At 37.1% G+C, this 17,270-nt stretch overlaps 1 protein-coding gene across 2 annotated transcripts; it reads left to right on the top strand.

Annotated features, from left to right (window-relative positions):
- Positions 1 to 121: 121 nt before the first annotated feature.
- On the top strand, positions 122 to 17,181 carry LOC135692758 (creatine kinase, flagellar). 2 transcript variants are annotated; one of them, XM_065211051.2, is made up of 10 exons: positions 122 to 2,139; positions 6,815 to 6,839; positions 7,197 to 7,419; positions 7,740 to 8,013; positions 8,995 to 9,521; positions 9,742 to 9,954; positions 10,399 to 11,499; positions 11,810 to 12,269; positions 12,701 to 13,126; positions 14,306 to 17,181. In XM_065211051.2, the coding sequence occupies exons 3-10, from the start codon at positions 7,270 to 7,272 to the stop codon at positions 14,503 to 14,505; spliced, it is 3,351 nt and encodes a 1,116-aa protein (XP_065067123.1). In that variant the 5' UTR covers positions 122 to 2,139; positions 6,815 to 6,839; positions 7,197 to 7,269; the 3' UTR covers positions 14,506 to 17,181. The 2 variants fall into 2 exon arrangements, with proteins under 2 accessions (XP_065067123.1, XP_065067122.1); XM_065211050.2 differs by having other exon boundaries at positions 122 to 6,624.
- The last annotated feature ends 89 nt before the right edge of the window (positions 17,182 to 17,270 follow it).

Below are 17,270 nucleotides of genomic sequence, written 5' to 3'. Positions count from 1 at the left end.
GATGCGGGAAAGCCGAAACCAGCCAGTGCTTTTCTGATCAGTTAGTTTCTTACTTGGAGCTGCAAGGTAAAAATGGTAAATAAAAGAAGAACTTAAAAAAAATTACAATTAATATTTCCAGTACCTAAACAAATTTACTTTAACTTTAATAATCTATATTCTCTGCAAATCTGTTTCTTACGCAAAATGTCCCTTTAGAAAAATTGATCTTCTTTAACTTTTTCATATCTTCTTTTAGTTTTGTCCTAAAAATCTGTTTACTTTTTGTTTTTTTAATACTACCCGATATTTCATTCCAAATTAGGACCCCCCTGTAGTTAAAAGTGCATCTTTGTAATTCAGAGTTCAATCTTGTTACCTCTAATTTCTCTTCTCTTCTCTTTGATTTTATGAAAACGTTTCCCATTTTCTGTTCATATTTCTCTTCCACTATTTTGTACATTTCAATTGCTACTTTTCTCTTGTATATGTGATTTATGTGGTCCCAGCCTGCTTTCTCTAGAACTTCATTTCTCTCAACCGTTTATTCTCAAGCTTTTTTTTGTTTATTCGTTTGCACATATCTACCGTGCCATTGCTGTTCCTTTGCTTCTAGTACAGTTTGTCCAATGCAAAATGAAAACTTTTCTCGATCCTCTTCCGCTGATCTTCAATTAAATGTTTACATGTGACAAATTTGTTCTCTGGCATTCTAGACTATTCTTTTATTTCCGATGGAATATTTCACATAGGATTAAGTTAAAATATCTTCGGTCCTACCTGCGCTATGCACCATGGCACTTGTAAAAGCCGATTTTTTGCCTGTGAACAAAATTAATTTACACTTAGATGACAAAAGTATTAGTACGATCGCCGCAAAGCAAAATGTTGTTAACCCTTCGTTCAAAGAACAACATAGAAAATCAATGGAGCGTAGCGAAAATTGTTGGCTGAAATTTTTGATTGTAATTTGATCCAATTGTGAAAATAAATGTAAAATAAATTTTGGTCTTAGAAGATTGCATTTCTTTGAATTTTTTTTTATGAAAACCAGTTGCTTTCAATTATATCAAGGCTTTGACTTTGGCGGGGTAATTGAAAGACCACGACGCCATTGTTAAAAGACCTTGGTAGTTTTTGTCACAGTTGCAACACAACTAGCTTTATTGTCTGGCTCAAAAGTGAATTGTCTTTGCCTGGAGGCTCTCCACAAATATTTTGACAATGTATTTAGCATTGATTGACTTCACACAGAATGCCAGCTTGCCGACGCCAAAGTAGAAGAACTTTGTTATGAAATGGAAAGATACAGCTCGAGCGTATTTGGAATAGCAAAAACTAGGTGACTAAATTCAGAAGAAGTCACATCAGAAAATGGTCATAGATTTTGGTACAGCGGAGAAGAAAGGCTTCATTTTAATGGCGTCGGTTTTCTAGTTAGCAAAAACAATGTCAAAAATGTGCTAGAATTTGAACCAACAAACAGCAGAATTATGAGAATCAGTACTTTTTCAGAGTTTGGCAAAACAGGTTCTTGTATTATGGGGTACTTGACAGTGGCGTAGCGTCCGGGTATTCAAGGTATTCAGTGAATACCCTGAGATTTCTCAGAAACAATATTAATACGACGTATAATTGTAATAAGTAAAAAATGTTTTGCGGCTATTGATTCTGTTTGAATTCGTTACCTCCGATATTCTACATTTTGTACAAGTACAAAATATCATCAAATTCATGGAAACAATAACGCTGCGAAGCATAGAGAAGCTGGGAGATCTTTGAAGCTAATTTTGAAGATTGAGCTACTTCATGTTGTATGGAGATCGGTCATGAATACGCAGTGAATACCCTAGCCCGTACTTTAACCAATCAAAATGCTCCTTTCCATGAATAATATTTGCCGTTAATCAGCTAAAACAATGGTTCTGTACGCTGAGAAATATGCAGCGTACAGCCTCAAAGTTGGTTCAAAATAGTCTCGTTATGAGATCGATATAAACAGTTAATGAACGTCGGAGCGGTTGGAGTGATGGAGCTGCATCGAAAACAGTAAACATGACTTAATTGAAAAACTATTGCAATGTCCGTATTACTGTTTCATAATCATTCTCTCATTTGACCACTAAACTTAATCTACCAACAGTAAAGTGGAAAGGAAAGGTAGGCTGCTACATAATACTACACTGACTCAGATCTGTTCCCTCTTGAAATGCCAATTTGTTATTGCTTGCAAATCAGGGATGTTTCTGTTTGTATTATGTGATAGAATTAAAGTAAATGCAGATAGGCCTAGATAATATCCTTATAGTTGCCTGGTGTATTCAGTTATCTTGTTGGCCTATTTTGTTTGCATTATTCGAGCGCATTTATTTGCATTATTGTGCAGTCTCATCTCATTACCTTCGATTCTTTCAAATATTTACTTGTATTGAAAATATCACGATTAGGCCATGAAGAAAAAGTCTGTACTGCATACCACAATATCATTTATAACTTATGTAATGCCCTATGTGAATAATTGTGAAACTTTCGAAAGCCCTTTTGTATTAAGGTATCAAGAGAAGGTGTTTACAGTTACTTCCTCTTTACATCAGTGCAAATGTTAAACGATTCAACAACAACTATTGGGACATATTTCGACCAGTAAAATTTTACTGGCTTTCAATGATATGTTTTGATTTGAATTACTTTTGATGAAATGGTTAGTGGTAATTTGATGCAACGAATGAGTTTGAAGAGTATATTTGCGTTGGGTTCTTTAGCAAAGTATCGTTTTCATCATAGTAATGCCCTGACAATGCAGTACTTGCCAACCGAACCAAAAAGAAAATTAGATAAAATGTCAATAGCTAGTCCTTTTAATCTTCCTATTATCCCCCTATTTTCATCAAGCCCCATCGAGCCACACCCTGCCCCACCCTTTTGTTTAATAGAGAATACCCAGTTGAAAAAGTCACGCTACGCCACTGGTACTTGATGACAGTTCTGTTCTTCATTCTAAATATTTATTAGTGTACCAATGTTGCCAAAGGTCCACCAACAATGATACATGGTTTTTGGTAAAAAAGTAGATACATTAAATGGTTAAACCCCAAATTTAAGAACCTTTTGGAAATTGTTTGGCTAATCAGGTTCGTATATTTTAGAGTATTTAAAAAGGAAATTTCTGCCAGAAGTTTCTTAAATCAATAGGTTCTTACACGCGGGTTTTTACTGTATCATCCAAGTGTATGCGCCAATATCAGCTTGCGAAAAAAACAAAATAGAGAAATTCTATTGTGAACTTGCCTCCCCAATAAAGAAAGTTAACGAAAAAGATGTAGACATTGTCCAAGGCGATTGGAACGCAAAAGCGGGCAAAGACGCAAAGATCACTGGCAGGGTACAACGGGCAAGTTTGCAGCAGCAGATAAAACTAATAAAAGAGGCGTCTGACTGCTGGAATTTGCAAAACTCCACAACTTAGTGGTCACCAACGCACTCTTTAGGCACAAACACTCAAGAACGACAACGTAAATTTCACACGGTGGAGTGCACAAAAGCCAAATTGAATATTTACTTGTTTCGAAAAACTGCCAATCTAGTGTCAACGGAAAAAAAACTAGAGCATTCCCTGGAGCTGATTTTGGAAGTAACCACACACTGCTATTAATAACGATGAAACTGAATCTGAAAAAGGACAAGTCGAATAGAAACCAGCGAATCAGGTTTGACCTAGATAAGCTGAAGAACAGAAAAAATAAGTTCAAGATAAAAAATGGTGGAAAATTCGTTCCGTTGCTAGTAATCAGCGACTTATAAGAGCTCGACGACAAATTCACAAATGTAATGAAAAAACGGTGGAGCAGGTGCTCGGAAATCAGAAGAAAAAGAAACAACCATGGATAACTACAAGGCCCATGGATATGTGTGACAAAAGAAGAACTCTAAAAGCTGAGCGCAACATTAGTGACAGAGCGGCAAAAAAGTACAGAGAAAGTAACATTCAAGTACGGAAATCTAGCAAAGAAGCAAAAGATAACTGGCTGAATAAAGGATGTACTGAAATCAAACACGGCTTTGAACACAACAACACGAGAATTGCTTTTGAAACTATAAAGAAAAAATTACGAATGGAAATGGCGCAAAAATTATGACAGCGATTAAAGAGAGTGACGGGACGCTACTGACTGAAGGACCAGAAATAAAAAAAGATGGACAGAATATGTTGAACAATTATATAACTATCTGTTAAAAACGGACGTTGGTGTACTAGTCGAACTGCAGAGAGGATGTCCAGGGGAGAACCTAGAAGAAGAACAGGAAGAGCTTTTCGTTATAAGAGAAGAAGTAGAGAACGCAATCAGATCACTGAAGGTGGGGAAAGCAGCTGCTCAAATGCGACGGCACGGTTGAGCCATTACACAGAATTTGCAACTTAGTTTGGAAAACTGGCAAATGGCCTTCACAATGGCTTGAATCCTTAATAGTAATCCTTTCCAAGAAAGGTGATTTAAAAAAATGCATTAATTACAGAACAACATGTCCAATAAGCCACTGCAGAAAAGAAGCACTGAAAATTATCCTTAACAGAATTAATCCAAAAATAGAAAATTTCCTAGCTGAAGAGCAAGCTGGATTTAGAAGTAACAGAAGCACAACGGAGCAAATCTTTAACCAAAGAATCCTCTCAGAGAAATGTAGAGACCACAATAAAGAACTATTCCACAACTTTATCGACTACAAAAAGGCTTTTGACAGAGTATGGAGAGAGAGGCATTGTGGGCCACACTGTGGAAACACGACGTTTGCCCTAAACTCATCAGCCTGATAAAAGAACTGTATGACAATAGCAAGAACGTAGTACTAGGTGATACGGACCAATTATGGTTTAGTACTACTGTAGGTGTACGCCAAGGATGCCTACTCTCGCCAACGTTATTCAATCGATCATAGACAACGCCTTGCAAGATTTTGTAAGATTATTGAAAATCGGAGGAAGAACTATAAGAAACCTGCGTTTCGCTGATGATATCGACCGAATTGCCGGATCACCTGAGGAACTAAAAGAACCAAAGGACCGTAGTAGTGAGAAAATTAAAGTGATGGTAACAACGCGAAACAAGATGAGGACAATGAAGTCGACATCCAAATTAACACGAGAAGCTTGGAAACGTTAAAAACTTTCTTATCTCGGCTCAATTATAGACAACGATTTAAGTTCGACGAGAGAAGTGTAAATACGAATTGCAATCGCAACCAGTTTGCTAGCAAAACTGAATAAAATGTGGCAAAATAACAAAAGCAGATAAGAACCAAAACCAATTTGATAAATTCACTCATTAAGTCTACACTTTATACACGCCAAAGTTGGAAATTCAAACAAAACGATTGAAAGTAGATTAGAAGCGTTCGAGATAAAGAGCCAAGAGCAGCTGGAAAGACCAAGTGACAAACCAAACCGTGAGAGAAAGAATTAAGTCCGAGATAGGAGACTATGAGCCATTGCTGGGAACAGCAAGAAGAAGAAAAATGCAATATTATGGGCACACTTCCCGTCAAGCAGGGACGTTGCCCACCAAGTGCTACAGGGCATGGTCGAAGGCGTCAGGCCTAGAGGAAGGCCGCGGAACAACTGATGTGCCGACATCAGCTCGAGGACCGGAAAGTCATTGGAGAAGTGTGGCAGAATTGCTTTCAACCGAACCGCATTTAGGGAACTTACTGTTGCGGCAAAGTCAAAGTGTCTCGTGTTATAGACTTGCTGCAAGCAAACTTTCTTGCAATTTCAGCAAACGCATGACCTGCTAGACCCAAACTTTTAATCACTTCTCATTCGCCTTCTGGACGTTTTTGTGTTTTCGGCAATAAAACAAAAACTTTGAGACTCCCCATGAAACTATGATATTCTCCGTGACTTTTGTTATGCTTCTTTCACAGAGAGGTAGAAACTAATATTAATTTGCTAGGAATTGCCCTCTTTTGCTGACGCCACTCCTAGAATCCCGCCACAATAGCAAAATTTTTCAAACAATGTTAGAATGCTCGTTTCAGGCCTGCCATTTGTTATTCATTATCGTCCTAATACTTTTGTCTTTGTAGATATGTTGCGAGTTCATAAACCAACCTGAGATAAAACAGAAAAAGAACCTTTAAAATCATATAAGAATGAAGACGTGAAAGATGCTCAAAACATTTACATCCTTTTAGCTTGAAATTTTAGTAAACATATTTTCTAGCGACTAAATTTTAGCAAGAAACTTGCCTTTCATCATTCTTTCACTCGCTTGTTTTTCACAACTTTTTATGAAAGCAGGAGAGATTACAGAATTTATCAGGAAACTTTGCAATTCACAATATGAGTTAGGTTTTCGATATCAAAAGTTAGTTTTGGAAGTAAATAAGATATTTTAAGATATTGCAGTCTTCAGTTAAACACAAGTACGTATTGGTAGCATTTTGAAAAAGAGCTATTAACGGTTTTAACGGAGAAGATTCTTTTATGTTGCTGTTGCTGTATTCTTAATATGACGTCAAAGTGCTTTCTTCCAACCGTTCAGTTCCTTCGATTGCGTCGTTCGATTTGCATTCGCGTTTTCATTCGTTAGTATAACCTGAGATTGGTCAAACTCCTGAAAATGGGGTGTGGAACCTCTAAATCATCTGGTATGTCACGTTATTGATATTTTTATGTAGTTCCTTTGTAATATTTCTACAGTTAAAAACAGATTCACCTAAGCAGCTTAATTTTTCAAAAACAATTTATAACTTTTTTCTTTGAGTAAGTATAAAAATATCTAAAACATCTACCTATAAACCAAATATGAAACTGATTCATTGTGATCTTTTTTCGCAGGTGTTAAGTCAGCAGTCAGCAAAAAGTGAGTAGCTCTTTGATACAATAAGTAACGAGTTACTTAAAAGCGACTTAATTTAAATCATTTTTCTATATAATCTAGGCATTGTTCAATGCAATATATGTATTACATATTGCTTTGAATTTGACTGAAATAACGTGCTCTTCTAATGAATTAAAAACTGCACCAATAAACATGAACTTATTGAAAAAGTGATTCACTTTACTCTAGAAGTCAATGTTCTAATGTTGTTGTGACCTGAACTTCACAAGTCACAGCAAAACCATTATCTTTCGTAAATGTTTTTTAAGTATCAGTCACAAAAAATTAGTTGAAATTGATACTTTTTCTCTTTTGATTCTGTATGTTTTTGTTTTGCAGGCCAGGCGGTAATGGGAGGGGTGCTAAGGCAAGTCAAGTTGGCTACCCAGATCTTAGAGGGAACTGTAGTTACATGTCGAAAGTTTTGACGTTGGAGCTGTACATGAAACTATGCAACGTCAAAACATCTAGTGGATACACAATCGACAATGTCATCCAGACTGGGGTTGACAGCCCTGGCCATCCATTTATCAGGACCGTAGGATGTGTTGCAGGAGATGAGGTATTTTTATTTATTTTATTCTTGAATCTTAAGAGGTTGTTGAAAAATCAATAAAGATCATACTTGAGTAGTTAAAGATCAAGGAAAATCAGCAAATGCTGTAACTAAAAAATCTTTGACTTCCTTCTAACTTCCACCAGAAGCTAGAGTTGCAATTTATCAACTTTGATTTGTCACTAAATTTTTTCTTGAACAGGGAAAAAAATATTATGTAGCGAGTAGAAACATTTTCAAAGCCTTTATTAAGCGTGCAGAAGGTATGAACTTAAATCATTTTTTGTATTTCTTTTATATACAAAAACACATTCTTTGTTTTATAGGAATGCTACAAAGTATTTGCAGAGTTGCTTGACCCCATAATCGAGCTCCGACATGGAGGATATAAACCAACGGCAAATCACAGAACAGATCTGAACCCAGAGAATCTTGTAGGGGGAGATGATCTAGACAAAAATTACGTAATGTCGAGTCGCATAAGAACTGGTCGCAGTATTAGGGGATACTGTTTGCCTCCATTTTGTACAAGAGCAGAAAGAAGAGCTGTTGAGAAAATCATAGTGGAAGCAGTGAATTCTCTAGAGGGAGTGTTTAAAGGTAAAGGGCACTCCTGCTTTTTAGCTCAGTTATGTAGTATGAGAAAGATATCTCACCAACGAGCACGTATTGTAGGTTTATTTTAGGCTTTGGGCCTTTTTCAATAATTGTTAGAACAGAACGTCAGCCAAATTGGCAAACCACTCTAATGTTATTTAAAACTTTCAACAGCTATCAAAAAAGCTTAAAACATAATTCGGTGTCTGATAATTCGGTTTTCTGTTAGAAAATGATAATTCGGTATCTATACATCAGAAGAACTTACAGTTGCTCATGGTTGAAATTTACAAAACAAGAAATCACTTGAATCCTTCGTTTATGATGGAAATTTTTTAGAAAAAGGCGATGCCGTATCAACTAAGAAATTCGAGCAATTTAAAATTTCCAAAAGTGAGAACCACATGCTATGGTACAGATACCGTAAGGTTCATAGGTTAAAGGATATGGACAAAATTACCTATAGAAGTGAAAACTCCAGTCTCTTTGACTGTTTTTAAAAAACATCTTAAGAAAACAAAATGCAAACATTGCAACTGTAGGATTTGCAAAACTTTTATATATGGTTTAGGTTTCTTGTAATTATTGTGTATTTCTTTTGTATACCTACACCTTTTGTAAATAGTTGGCCTTAACTAGCTTTTAACTTTAGCCATTTCGAACAGCCAACTTTAAATCATAGTTTTAATAATAACAATAATAATAATAAAAGCACTGCCTCGCTTTTTTGTTCAAATTTCAATATCTTTTTCATGTTCTATTAATTTATTTTCAATAGTTTTTGACACTTTTGAAAATGGCTCACACAATAAAGTAAGTATATAAAAAAGACATACTAAAGCACAAATTTTATACTCAGTGTTTGTTGCTATTAGCGATAAATTTTACCTTGAAATATTGACAAGATAGTTCTGCAATGGCATTTATGGTCGTTTTAGGTTTTATTAATTTCTGCAAACTGATAGTGTTAATTTATAATGACAGGAAGCTATTATCCTCTTCCCACAATGCCATTCGAACAGCAAGATCAGCTGATCAAAGAACACTTTCTGTTTGACGAGCCTGTCTCTCCATTGCTGACATCTGCCAGAATGACACGAGACTGGCCCGATGCAAGGGGCATATGGATGAATAACGATAGAAATTTTCTGGTTTGGATGAATGAAGAAGACCATAGCCGAATTATATCCATGGACAAAGGGGGCAACATGAAAGACGTTTTTACTCGATTTTGCAAGGGCCTAGATCTTGTGGAGAAGGCAATTAAAGCAAACGGAAACAGCTTCATGTGGAATGAACATATTGGGTATATTCTCACTTGCCCATCAAATCTTGGAACAGGTTTGCGAGCTAGTGTCCATGTCAAGTTACGGTTGTTGAGCAAACGTGATGAATTCGAGCAAATATTGGAGAAGATGAGACTGCAGAAACGAGGCCCTGGAGGTGTGGATACAGAGTCTGAGAATGGCGTTTATGACGTATCTAATACCGACCGATTAGGATATTCGGAGGTAATTTTCTTCCAGCCTTTTTTCTGAAAATCTATCTTCCCAGTTGAGGCATTCCTTTTCTTTCCTCTGTTTTTATCCTAGAAGCCTTTGGCAGTATAACTGTTGTTTAACAAACCAGGGATCTTGTATCTTCAATTGCCTTTAAGCAGAGCACCTCTACAGGCTTGGCATTTGATATTCTGAAGAGGCAGATTTTCAATATCATGTTTCTTCATTTTAGGTTGAGCTAGTTCAGAATGTCGTCGATGGAGTAAAATGTCTGATTGCCATTGAGAAAGCGCTAGAAAGGAACGAAAGCATTCAAGACTTGATAAACAATATCAGAGCTTACAAGAAGCCAATAAGAGAGACGGTAAACCTTGTGACAACACGCAGAGTTGAGCCAGGAGAAAATTTTCCTGATTTGTCGCAACACAATAATTTGGCTGCGGAGGTAAGAATGTGTGAATCATTATGCACGCGTAGTTTATAGCTTATTATGTATTCTTGTTGCGGTTGTTATTGTTTATTTTTTTAAAGGTCTGTCCTTTTAGCTTTTTTAGAGGTTTAATTGTTTAGTAACTTATGGGGTTTTGATGCTGGCTGTGCGGATTAAAAAACGTTATTTTTGCTTCATCCATAAGTAAATCAGCTTTGAGTTCAATTTTTCCAATTTAGTCTCTCAAATTGTTTTTGTATCTAAATAAATTGTTATCACGAGCGAACGAAAAAGAAGCGATGACGTTTTCATTGTTATTATGTAGCCACTAAACATTAAAAAGATTGGAGTTCATTTCCCTCATTATTGTGTTACATTAGATATTCGATCTGATGTAACGGTAGGTAATTTTAGATTGCAACGAATGGAGGTAGGAAAGATGGAAATTGTTTTTTTCAGGTATTGACGCAACAGCTGTATGGAAAATTATGCAATCAGCGAACTCCGGCAGGATTCACACTAGATGATGTAATACAAACCGGTGTTGACAACCCGGGTCACCCCTTCATTAAAACGGTCGGATGTGTTGCTGGGGACGAAGAATCCTATTCGGTTTTTGCCGATTTTCTCAACCCGGTCATCGAGTTGCGCCATAGTGGATTCAAAGTTGCAAGTGGGCATGTGACAGATCTTGACCCAAAGAAGCTTAAAGGGGGTGACGACTTGGATTCTAAGTATGTCTTGTCGTGCAGAGTTCGTACTGGAAGATCCATTCGCGGTTTCTGTCTACCCCCGTTTTGCACTAGAGCTGAAAGACGCAAAGTAGAGTGCATAGTGACAAAAGCTGCTTCAAAATTGCCGGGGAATTTAAAAGGCAAATACTACTCACTTACCAAAATGAGCGCATCAGACCAAGAGAAATTGATTAACGATCATTTCTTGTTTGACAAACCAGTCTCACCCCTACTGACATCTGCTAGGATGGCACGCGATTGGCCAGATGCAAGGGGCATATTTCATAACAGCAAAAAGAATTTCCTTATTTGGGTAAATGAAGAAGATCACACGCGTGTCATATCAATGCAAAAAGGTGGCAACATGAAAGAAGTATTCAATAGGTTTTGCGGTGCGTTGCAGAAGTTTGAAGAAGTCATGAAAGAAGATGGCTTCGAATTCATGTGGAATGAAACGCTTGGTTATCTCTTGACTTGTCCGTCAAACCTTGGAACGGGGATGAGAGCTGGGGTGCACGTGAAGTTGCCATTGCTTTCTCAGAAGCCGCTCTTCGACGAGATATTGGGAAAGTACAAGCTGCAGAAGCGGGGAACTGGAGGTGTAGATACCGCATCAGTGGGGGGCGTATTCGATATTTCGAACTCAGACAGGCTAGGTTATTCAGAGGTTGAGTTGGTGCAACGAGTTGTTGATGGTGTAAAAGAACTTGTTGAAACAGAGAAGTCACTCGAACAAGAAGAGAAAAGTAGGTTAAAGGCGGAGAAAAAGAAAAATAAATCGCAAGACGGCTCTTTGGTTGCTGGGGGAAAAGGAGAAAGTAGTGAGGTGAGTAAATGTAGAACTCGAGTTTTATCATTTTTTAATATTGTTATAATGTGCATGCAATGCTACTGAAAACCATCTGATTCAGGTTCAATTCACTTTATTCTTTACAATAACTTAGTCTTAGCTTACAACATTTTCAATCTTCCCAATGCTCCCATAATCATGGAGTTATTTGAAACATTTTAATATAAAAGTTTTGAAAATAAATTCATGAAGGGGCGAGTGACACCTTTCAAAATGAAGCCTAGAATATTTTTATGCAAATTTTCATATGCAAACAGCCTTTGGTGAATTAAAGACTTTTTTTTAGGAAAATTTTCCTGACTTTGAAAAGCATAATAACTGGTCTAGCAAGTGCCTCACAACTGATCTTTATAGAAAAATGAGCCAGCTTCGAACTCCAAATGGTGTTTCTTTCGACAAAATCATCCAAACTGGGGTTGACAACCCTGGGCATCCTTTCATAATGACGGTTGGATGTGTAGCTGGCGACGAAGAGTCATACGATGTTTTCTCTGAGTTCTTTGACCTCATTATCGATGGTCGACATGGCGGATATCCAAAAGAGGCAAAGCATGTGACTGACCTGGATCATAATAAGTTGGTAGGTGGAGATGACTTGGACCCAAGCTACGTGTTTTCGTGCCGTGTTCGAACAGGTCGCAGCATAAGAGGGCTTTGTTTGCCTCCGCATTGCACGAGAGCAGAGAGAAGAGAAACTGAAAAAATAGTCACTAACGTGTTGAGCAAGTTTGAAGGAGATTTTGAAGGTATGACTTAAATGTCAAGTTATTATTTATATACCACATCAAGTAACGGAAATTTTCCGAAGCCTCGTATATTTTATTTTTGATATAATGTGGTATAAACAAATCTTTTTGCATTTTAGTGAGAATTAATATTACGTAAAATATCTTCTGAACACTGAGTAGCTTCTTCAAGAGTACCCACAAGTGATTGGTAAATTTGTTCTTCTCTTTTAGCATAATAAATAAAAACCCCTCGCAAAATTATTTGAAAATCTTTTTTGCATCGTGATCTGTTGTGTAAGCATGGGATCATTGTCTTTGTTTTGTTCTCTGGTGAAACGATACGATGCAGGATTCCTGTACATAATTGAAATAAGAAATTTCAATTACTTAACTCCAATGTGGTCTATTGCATTGCTTACATTCGTTCAAGATGCAGATTTCTTTTCCAGGTAAATACTATCCACTAAGTCAGATGACAGAGGAAGAACAAGAACTATTAATAAAAGATCACTTTTTATTTGACAAGCCAGTCTCGCCGCTCTTAACCTGCGCAGGAATGGCGCGCGATTGGCCAGACGCTCGTGGTATCTGGCATAACAACGCAAAGAACTTCCTGTTATGGGTCAATGAAGAGGATCACATCAGAGTCATTTCGATGGAGAGGGGAGGAAACATGAAAGCAGTCTTTAGTCGGTTCTGTGATGGGCTGACAAGATTTGAGTCAAAGATGAAGGAGGCTGGGCACGAATTCATGTGGAATGATCACCTCGGATTTATATTGACATGTCCTTCAAATCTCGGAACTGGCATCAGGGCGGGGGTGCACGTAAAACTCCCCTGCCTGTCAAAAGAGAGGAGATTCGAAGAAATACTGAGTACGTGTGCAAATTTTAATTTAGTCTTTTTAGGTAAAATTTCATCTTTTCACTAATTTCAAACCCCAGTTCTGAGTTCGCATTGATACAAGTTGACACAAAGCAACTTTTTTACGGACTTCCCTTTGTTTGATATACATCGCGGTAGAAGCTGGAAAGGTTAAAGATGGTTTGTGCTGATAATTGTTTTCTATTATGAATCGTGTTGCGAGATCATGCATGTGGCAATAAACAAAACATAAGAGTCGCTAGATTGTCACCTCAGATTGAAAAAGTTCTACGTATTCAAAAGGAGGCCAGCTAAAGACAAAAAATGAAAAAGAGCTAGAAAATAATTTATTTCTCATCCTACTTTGTCATTGATAAGGACACTGCTTATTGATTGAGCGAAACATATTATTAGAAGTGATTTTCCCCAGGGCTCTTTCCTAGCTCCTTTTCTTGTCATGGTTTTTTATAATCCAATCTAAAGCGTGCATCAAGTGATATCAAAATGGTAGAAAGGAGCGAAATAGGGTTTCAAAACAGCTGAGGCTAATAAAAGTCTGAAACAAAAAATAGCCATGCTGGAAAGTTGTCAAAAGAGCAAAAATTTTGTCTAAATGTAAATTGTGTACACAGACTTAATGACGATAGCGATATTCTTAAATCAAATTTAAAAACCAACAAAGGTTGCAAAAATTTAGCCAAAACCAACATGAAGATGGGTGACTCAAAGTTGAACAAACGATAAAAATAAAACCTTAAAATATATGAGATACTTTACATCTTCCCCTTTCAAGTTAATTGGTCCTGTTTACAATACAATTCAATACAATACAACTCAATACAATTTGAGGAAGGGATTTTTATATTTTACGGTGCAATCTTGGATTAACAGGCTTGTTAGTAAACAGAACCACGATTTAAATCATTTGACTTGAAAGCATTTGAAATCAGAAATAAGGAACAGCAAGGACTTTCTGCAAAAGAACCTCTGTTAAAATAAATAATGATTGCCTGCGATGTTTAGAAAGCTTGTTGATCGACCACACGAGGTTGCCATGTTATATTTTTGATGGGATATGTATCTTTTGTTTGATGTAAAGCTTGCAATCGCTAAAGCTGCACTATCAAAATATTTATTTGCTCTTTGTAAAAACGTATGAAACAACTCATGGAAATGTTTTGTAATCACAGCCAAACTACGTCTACAGAAGCGTGGTACTGGAGGAGTAGATACCGCTGCAGAAGATGGGATATTTGACATTTCAAATGCAGACAGAATTGGATACTCAGAAGTGGAGTTGGTGCAGCGGGTCGTAGATGGAGTGAAGCTGCTTGTGAAAATGGAGAAGGCGCTGGAAGCTGACGAGAATATCGACGATCTATTGCCATGAACGAATACTGAATGTTATGTAATTATAGGTAAAGGTTTAGTGCCTTATGGAAATACTTCTGGATACCTGGACAAATAATTGTGTACATATAACATCATTGGATTTCAGAATATACTACATTAGATAAACATGTAAATTATGATCATTCTAAAAAATTTCTATGACGTCAGCAAGCAACAGTTTCTTCTTCCACGCTCACAAAATCCTTCGATAAACGTGCTTGCTCGGATTTTCCCACACAGAATGTTATAATCTAGTTTCAAATTAAGATTATGGAGTGCGCAGTGCGTGAAGTTGTGGCACGGGCTGCTCGTAATCTTTACTTGCTTCTAATAGGGACACATATTTTTACTTATGTCCATTACACAATTTAAAACAGCGTTACTAACACAGAACTTCTTGAAATACATGGCGACGCCGCAAGAAGAGGTCAAAAAAAGAAATACCAGAAGGACCGATTAAGCGCTTATCTCACTTTCAGGTTATTCAAAATGAGGCTTTAAACAAGATTTTGAAATGATATTTTCTTGTCTTATAAATAAACACAATATTAACCTATCAGCATAAGCGTACGGCGGAATTTTTACAGGGGGGCGGTAGGATTTTTGCCCGCGTACAGAGGCATGCATATATTTTTGAGCCTGTAGGTGATAAGGAGCTTGACATAGGAATATTTACATTACGAGTTCTTTTTCACCGAAATATCTAATATAAAATAAGTCAGTTGAGAGTTGAGCAAACCAATCAGAGACATGTTTGGGGGGACATGCTATCCTTATCGACTCTTCTATAATGTCTACTGTTCAGATCTAAAAGTTTGATGTAATTTTCTCATAGATAAGGGCAGCAATGTATAATATTTTCCAATATTTTATGTAATATCACTTAAAATACTACTATTAACTCTTGAATTCGACTACAGTCAAAAAAATGTGAGTCCCGACCCTTTCTATGTCCAAATGTATCAATCATCGCATTCATGTCACTTTTCAAAACTTCGTTTGAAAATTTCTTTTCGATGCTAAGTAGTGCCAATGTGAATCTCTCAGCCGTTCTTGGCCCATGGTTGATCTGAAATATGTTTTCAGCCGTCGAAGGCCACTGAATCATCTTTCAGCTGAGCAAGATGTTGTTGGAATCGTTGCTAGCAATGATGTTGTTTCATACAGGAATGGCAGTACTTGATGCAAACCTTCTTGAAACATCTTCTAGACAAGCATTGCTGCATTATTACCATACGATTCAGAAGCGCTTTGCTTCTTGTAATTTTCAAAAACCATCTTATCATTTTTAAGGCACTTTTGGTCGATTTGATAATGCAACGATATTGACTCATAGCTTTCAGTCTTTGGGTTATTTGAAGTCATTTCTGCCTGACTATTTGCGGAGAATTTTTGAAAATTTGCCCAATTGACATGGTTTTTCGAAAACTGGGGGGGGGGGGTGGCTGCCGCCCCCCCAGCCCCCCCCGGCCCGTACGCTTATGCCTATCAGGATTTAATAGTTGTCTCGTTTACTCCATTACACCACAACGATCTTGAGTGCATTACAGGGACATCGTATCTACGAAGATTTTGGACTTGGGAAGAGCTCCACTGTTAAGAAGCACAGGACAACGACACTCACACAACTGGAGTTCACAACTGTCTTTCTCAATACAGTCATATTTTAACTTATTTAAATAAGCAACATTTTCGGTCTTTTGAATTTGTTTGGCCCAATAGTGGGCGCGTATTCGGACTGGGCGCATGCTCGAGTCTATGGCCCTAAATCGGTCATTGTTGGTGGTAATGTAAATTGCTCACGAAACAAACATCAAACATTTGGGGAGTATCAAAGGCATATTTTATGAAAGAGTAGGCAGACTCTAGGAAAAGCTGAGAAGAGGCTTTGATGCCTTTCAAACATGAAAATGGGCAAACGTGGCACCCTGTCTGAACATGACAGCTTGAAACAGACTCCCACAAATGAAGCTAAATTTTGTAAGGACGGATGTAAAATTGGAAATTGAAGTATGAAGGTTAAGTTGAGAGTAAAGAAGAAATAACTACACTTAGGTTAAAAGAGTATTGGGACACCTTCGGAAGAAGAGCTTTGTCCTTCTTCAGATAATCTACAATGCCTGCCAAAAGTACTTGGAACACCCATCAATTTACGCTGCATTTGATATCTTTCGTTCCTTTCATGAAAAAAAATTGCTACTTCCACCCCCTTCCCCTAAAACAATGTTGATGATTGAGAAAAATATCATAAAAGAAGCGCAAAAGAAAGTGCTTCCTAAAATCCTAACCCGTTTGATAGTAAACCAACATTATTCTGTAGGGGAGAGGGGGATGATTGATTTTGACCTTGGAAATTGATTTCGGTGTTCCAAGACTTTTGGCAGGCATTGTAGGCCTATGTATCCCTAAAATGTGCTTAAAAGTTGAAAAAGCACTTCAACTTTTGAATCATAATTATGAAAGCATTGTTTTCCTGTTCAATTTCCTGTTAATGATAGCAAAAACTGCAAGAGTTGCATGGCCTAAAAACGAACTCACAAGGCCTTTGCAATTTTTTAGAGATGATGAAACGAATTCAATTTTTTAATTCACATTTGCATAACAAAGCCGCGTGAATTTACCCACACTACTTTTAAAACTGCATAACACTAAAGAAAAGCCACAGTACTCGTCGGGACAATTAATTTGTGCTTTGAGAGAGCATTTTCTTCTTATTAAGCAGAGAAATGTCAGAAATTTTTCAAAGAATAAATAAGGGGGGGG

This window comes from Rhopilema esculentum, chromosome 3 (assembly GCF_057945365.1).
Source record: "Rhopilema esculentum isolate cy_ngs chromosome 3, ASM5794536v1, whole genome shotgun sequence".
NCBI classification, from domain to species: Eukaryota; Metazoa; Cnidaria; class Scyphozoa; order Rhizostomeae; family Rhizostomatidae; genus Rhopilema; species Rhopilema esculentum.
The sequence above is the reverse complement of the archived record's forward strand: the minus strand, read 5'-3'. Positions and strand labels throughout refer to the sequence as shown.

Coding starts and splice junctions, on each gene's coding strand:
- LOC135692758 (XM_065211050.2), top strand. CDS start 6,597: ATGGGGTGTGGAACCTCTAAATCATCTG. Junction 6,840..7,196: donor AAGTCAGCAGTCAGCAAAAA/GTGAGTAGCTCT, acceptor TTTGTTTTGCAG/GCCAGGCGGTAATGGGAGGG. Junction 12,270..12,700: donor GTTTGAAGGAGATTTTGAAG/GTATGACTTAAA, acceptor TTTCTTTTCCAG/GTAAATACTATCCACTAAGT.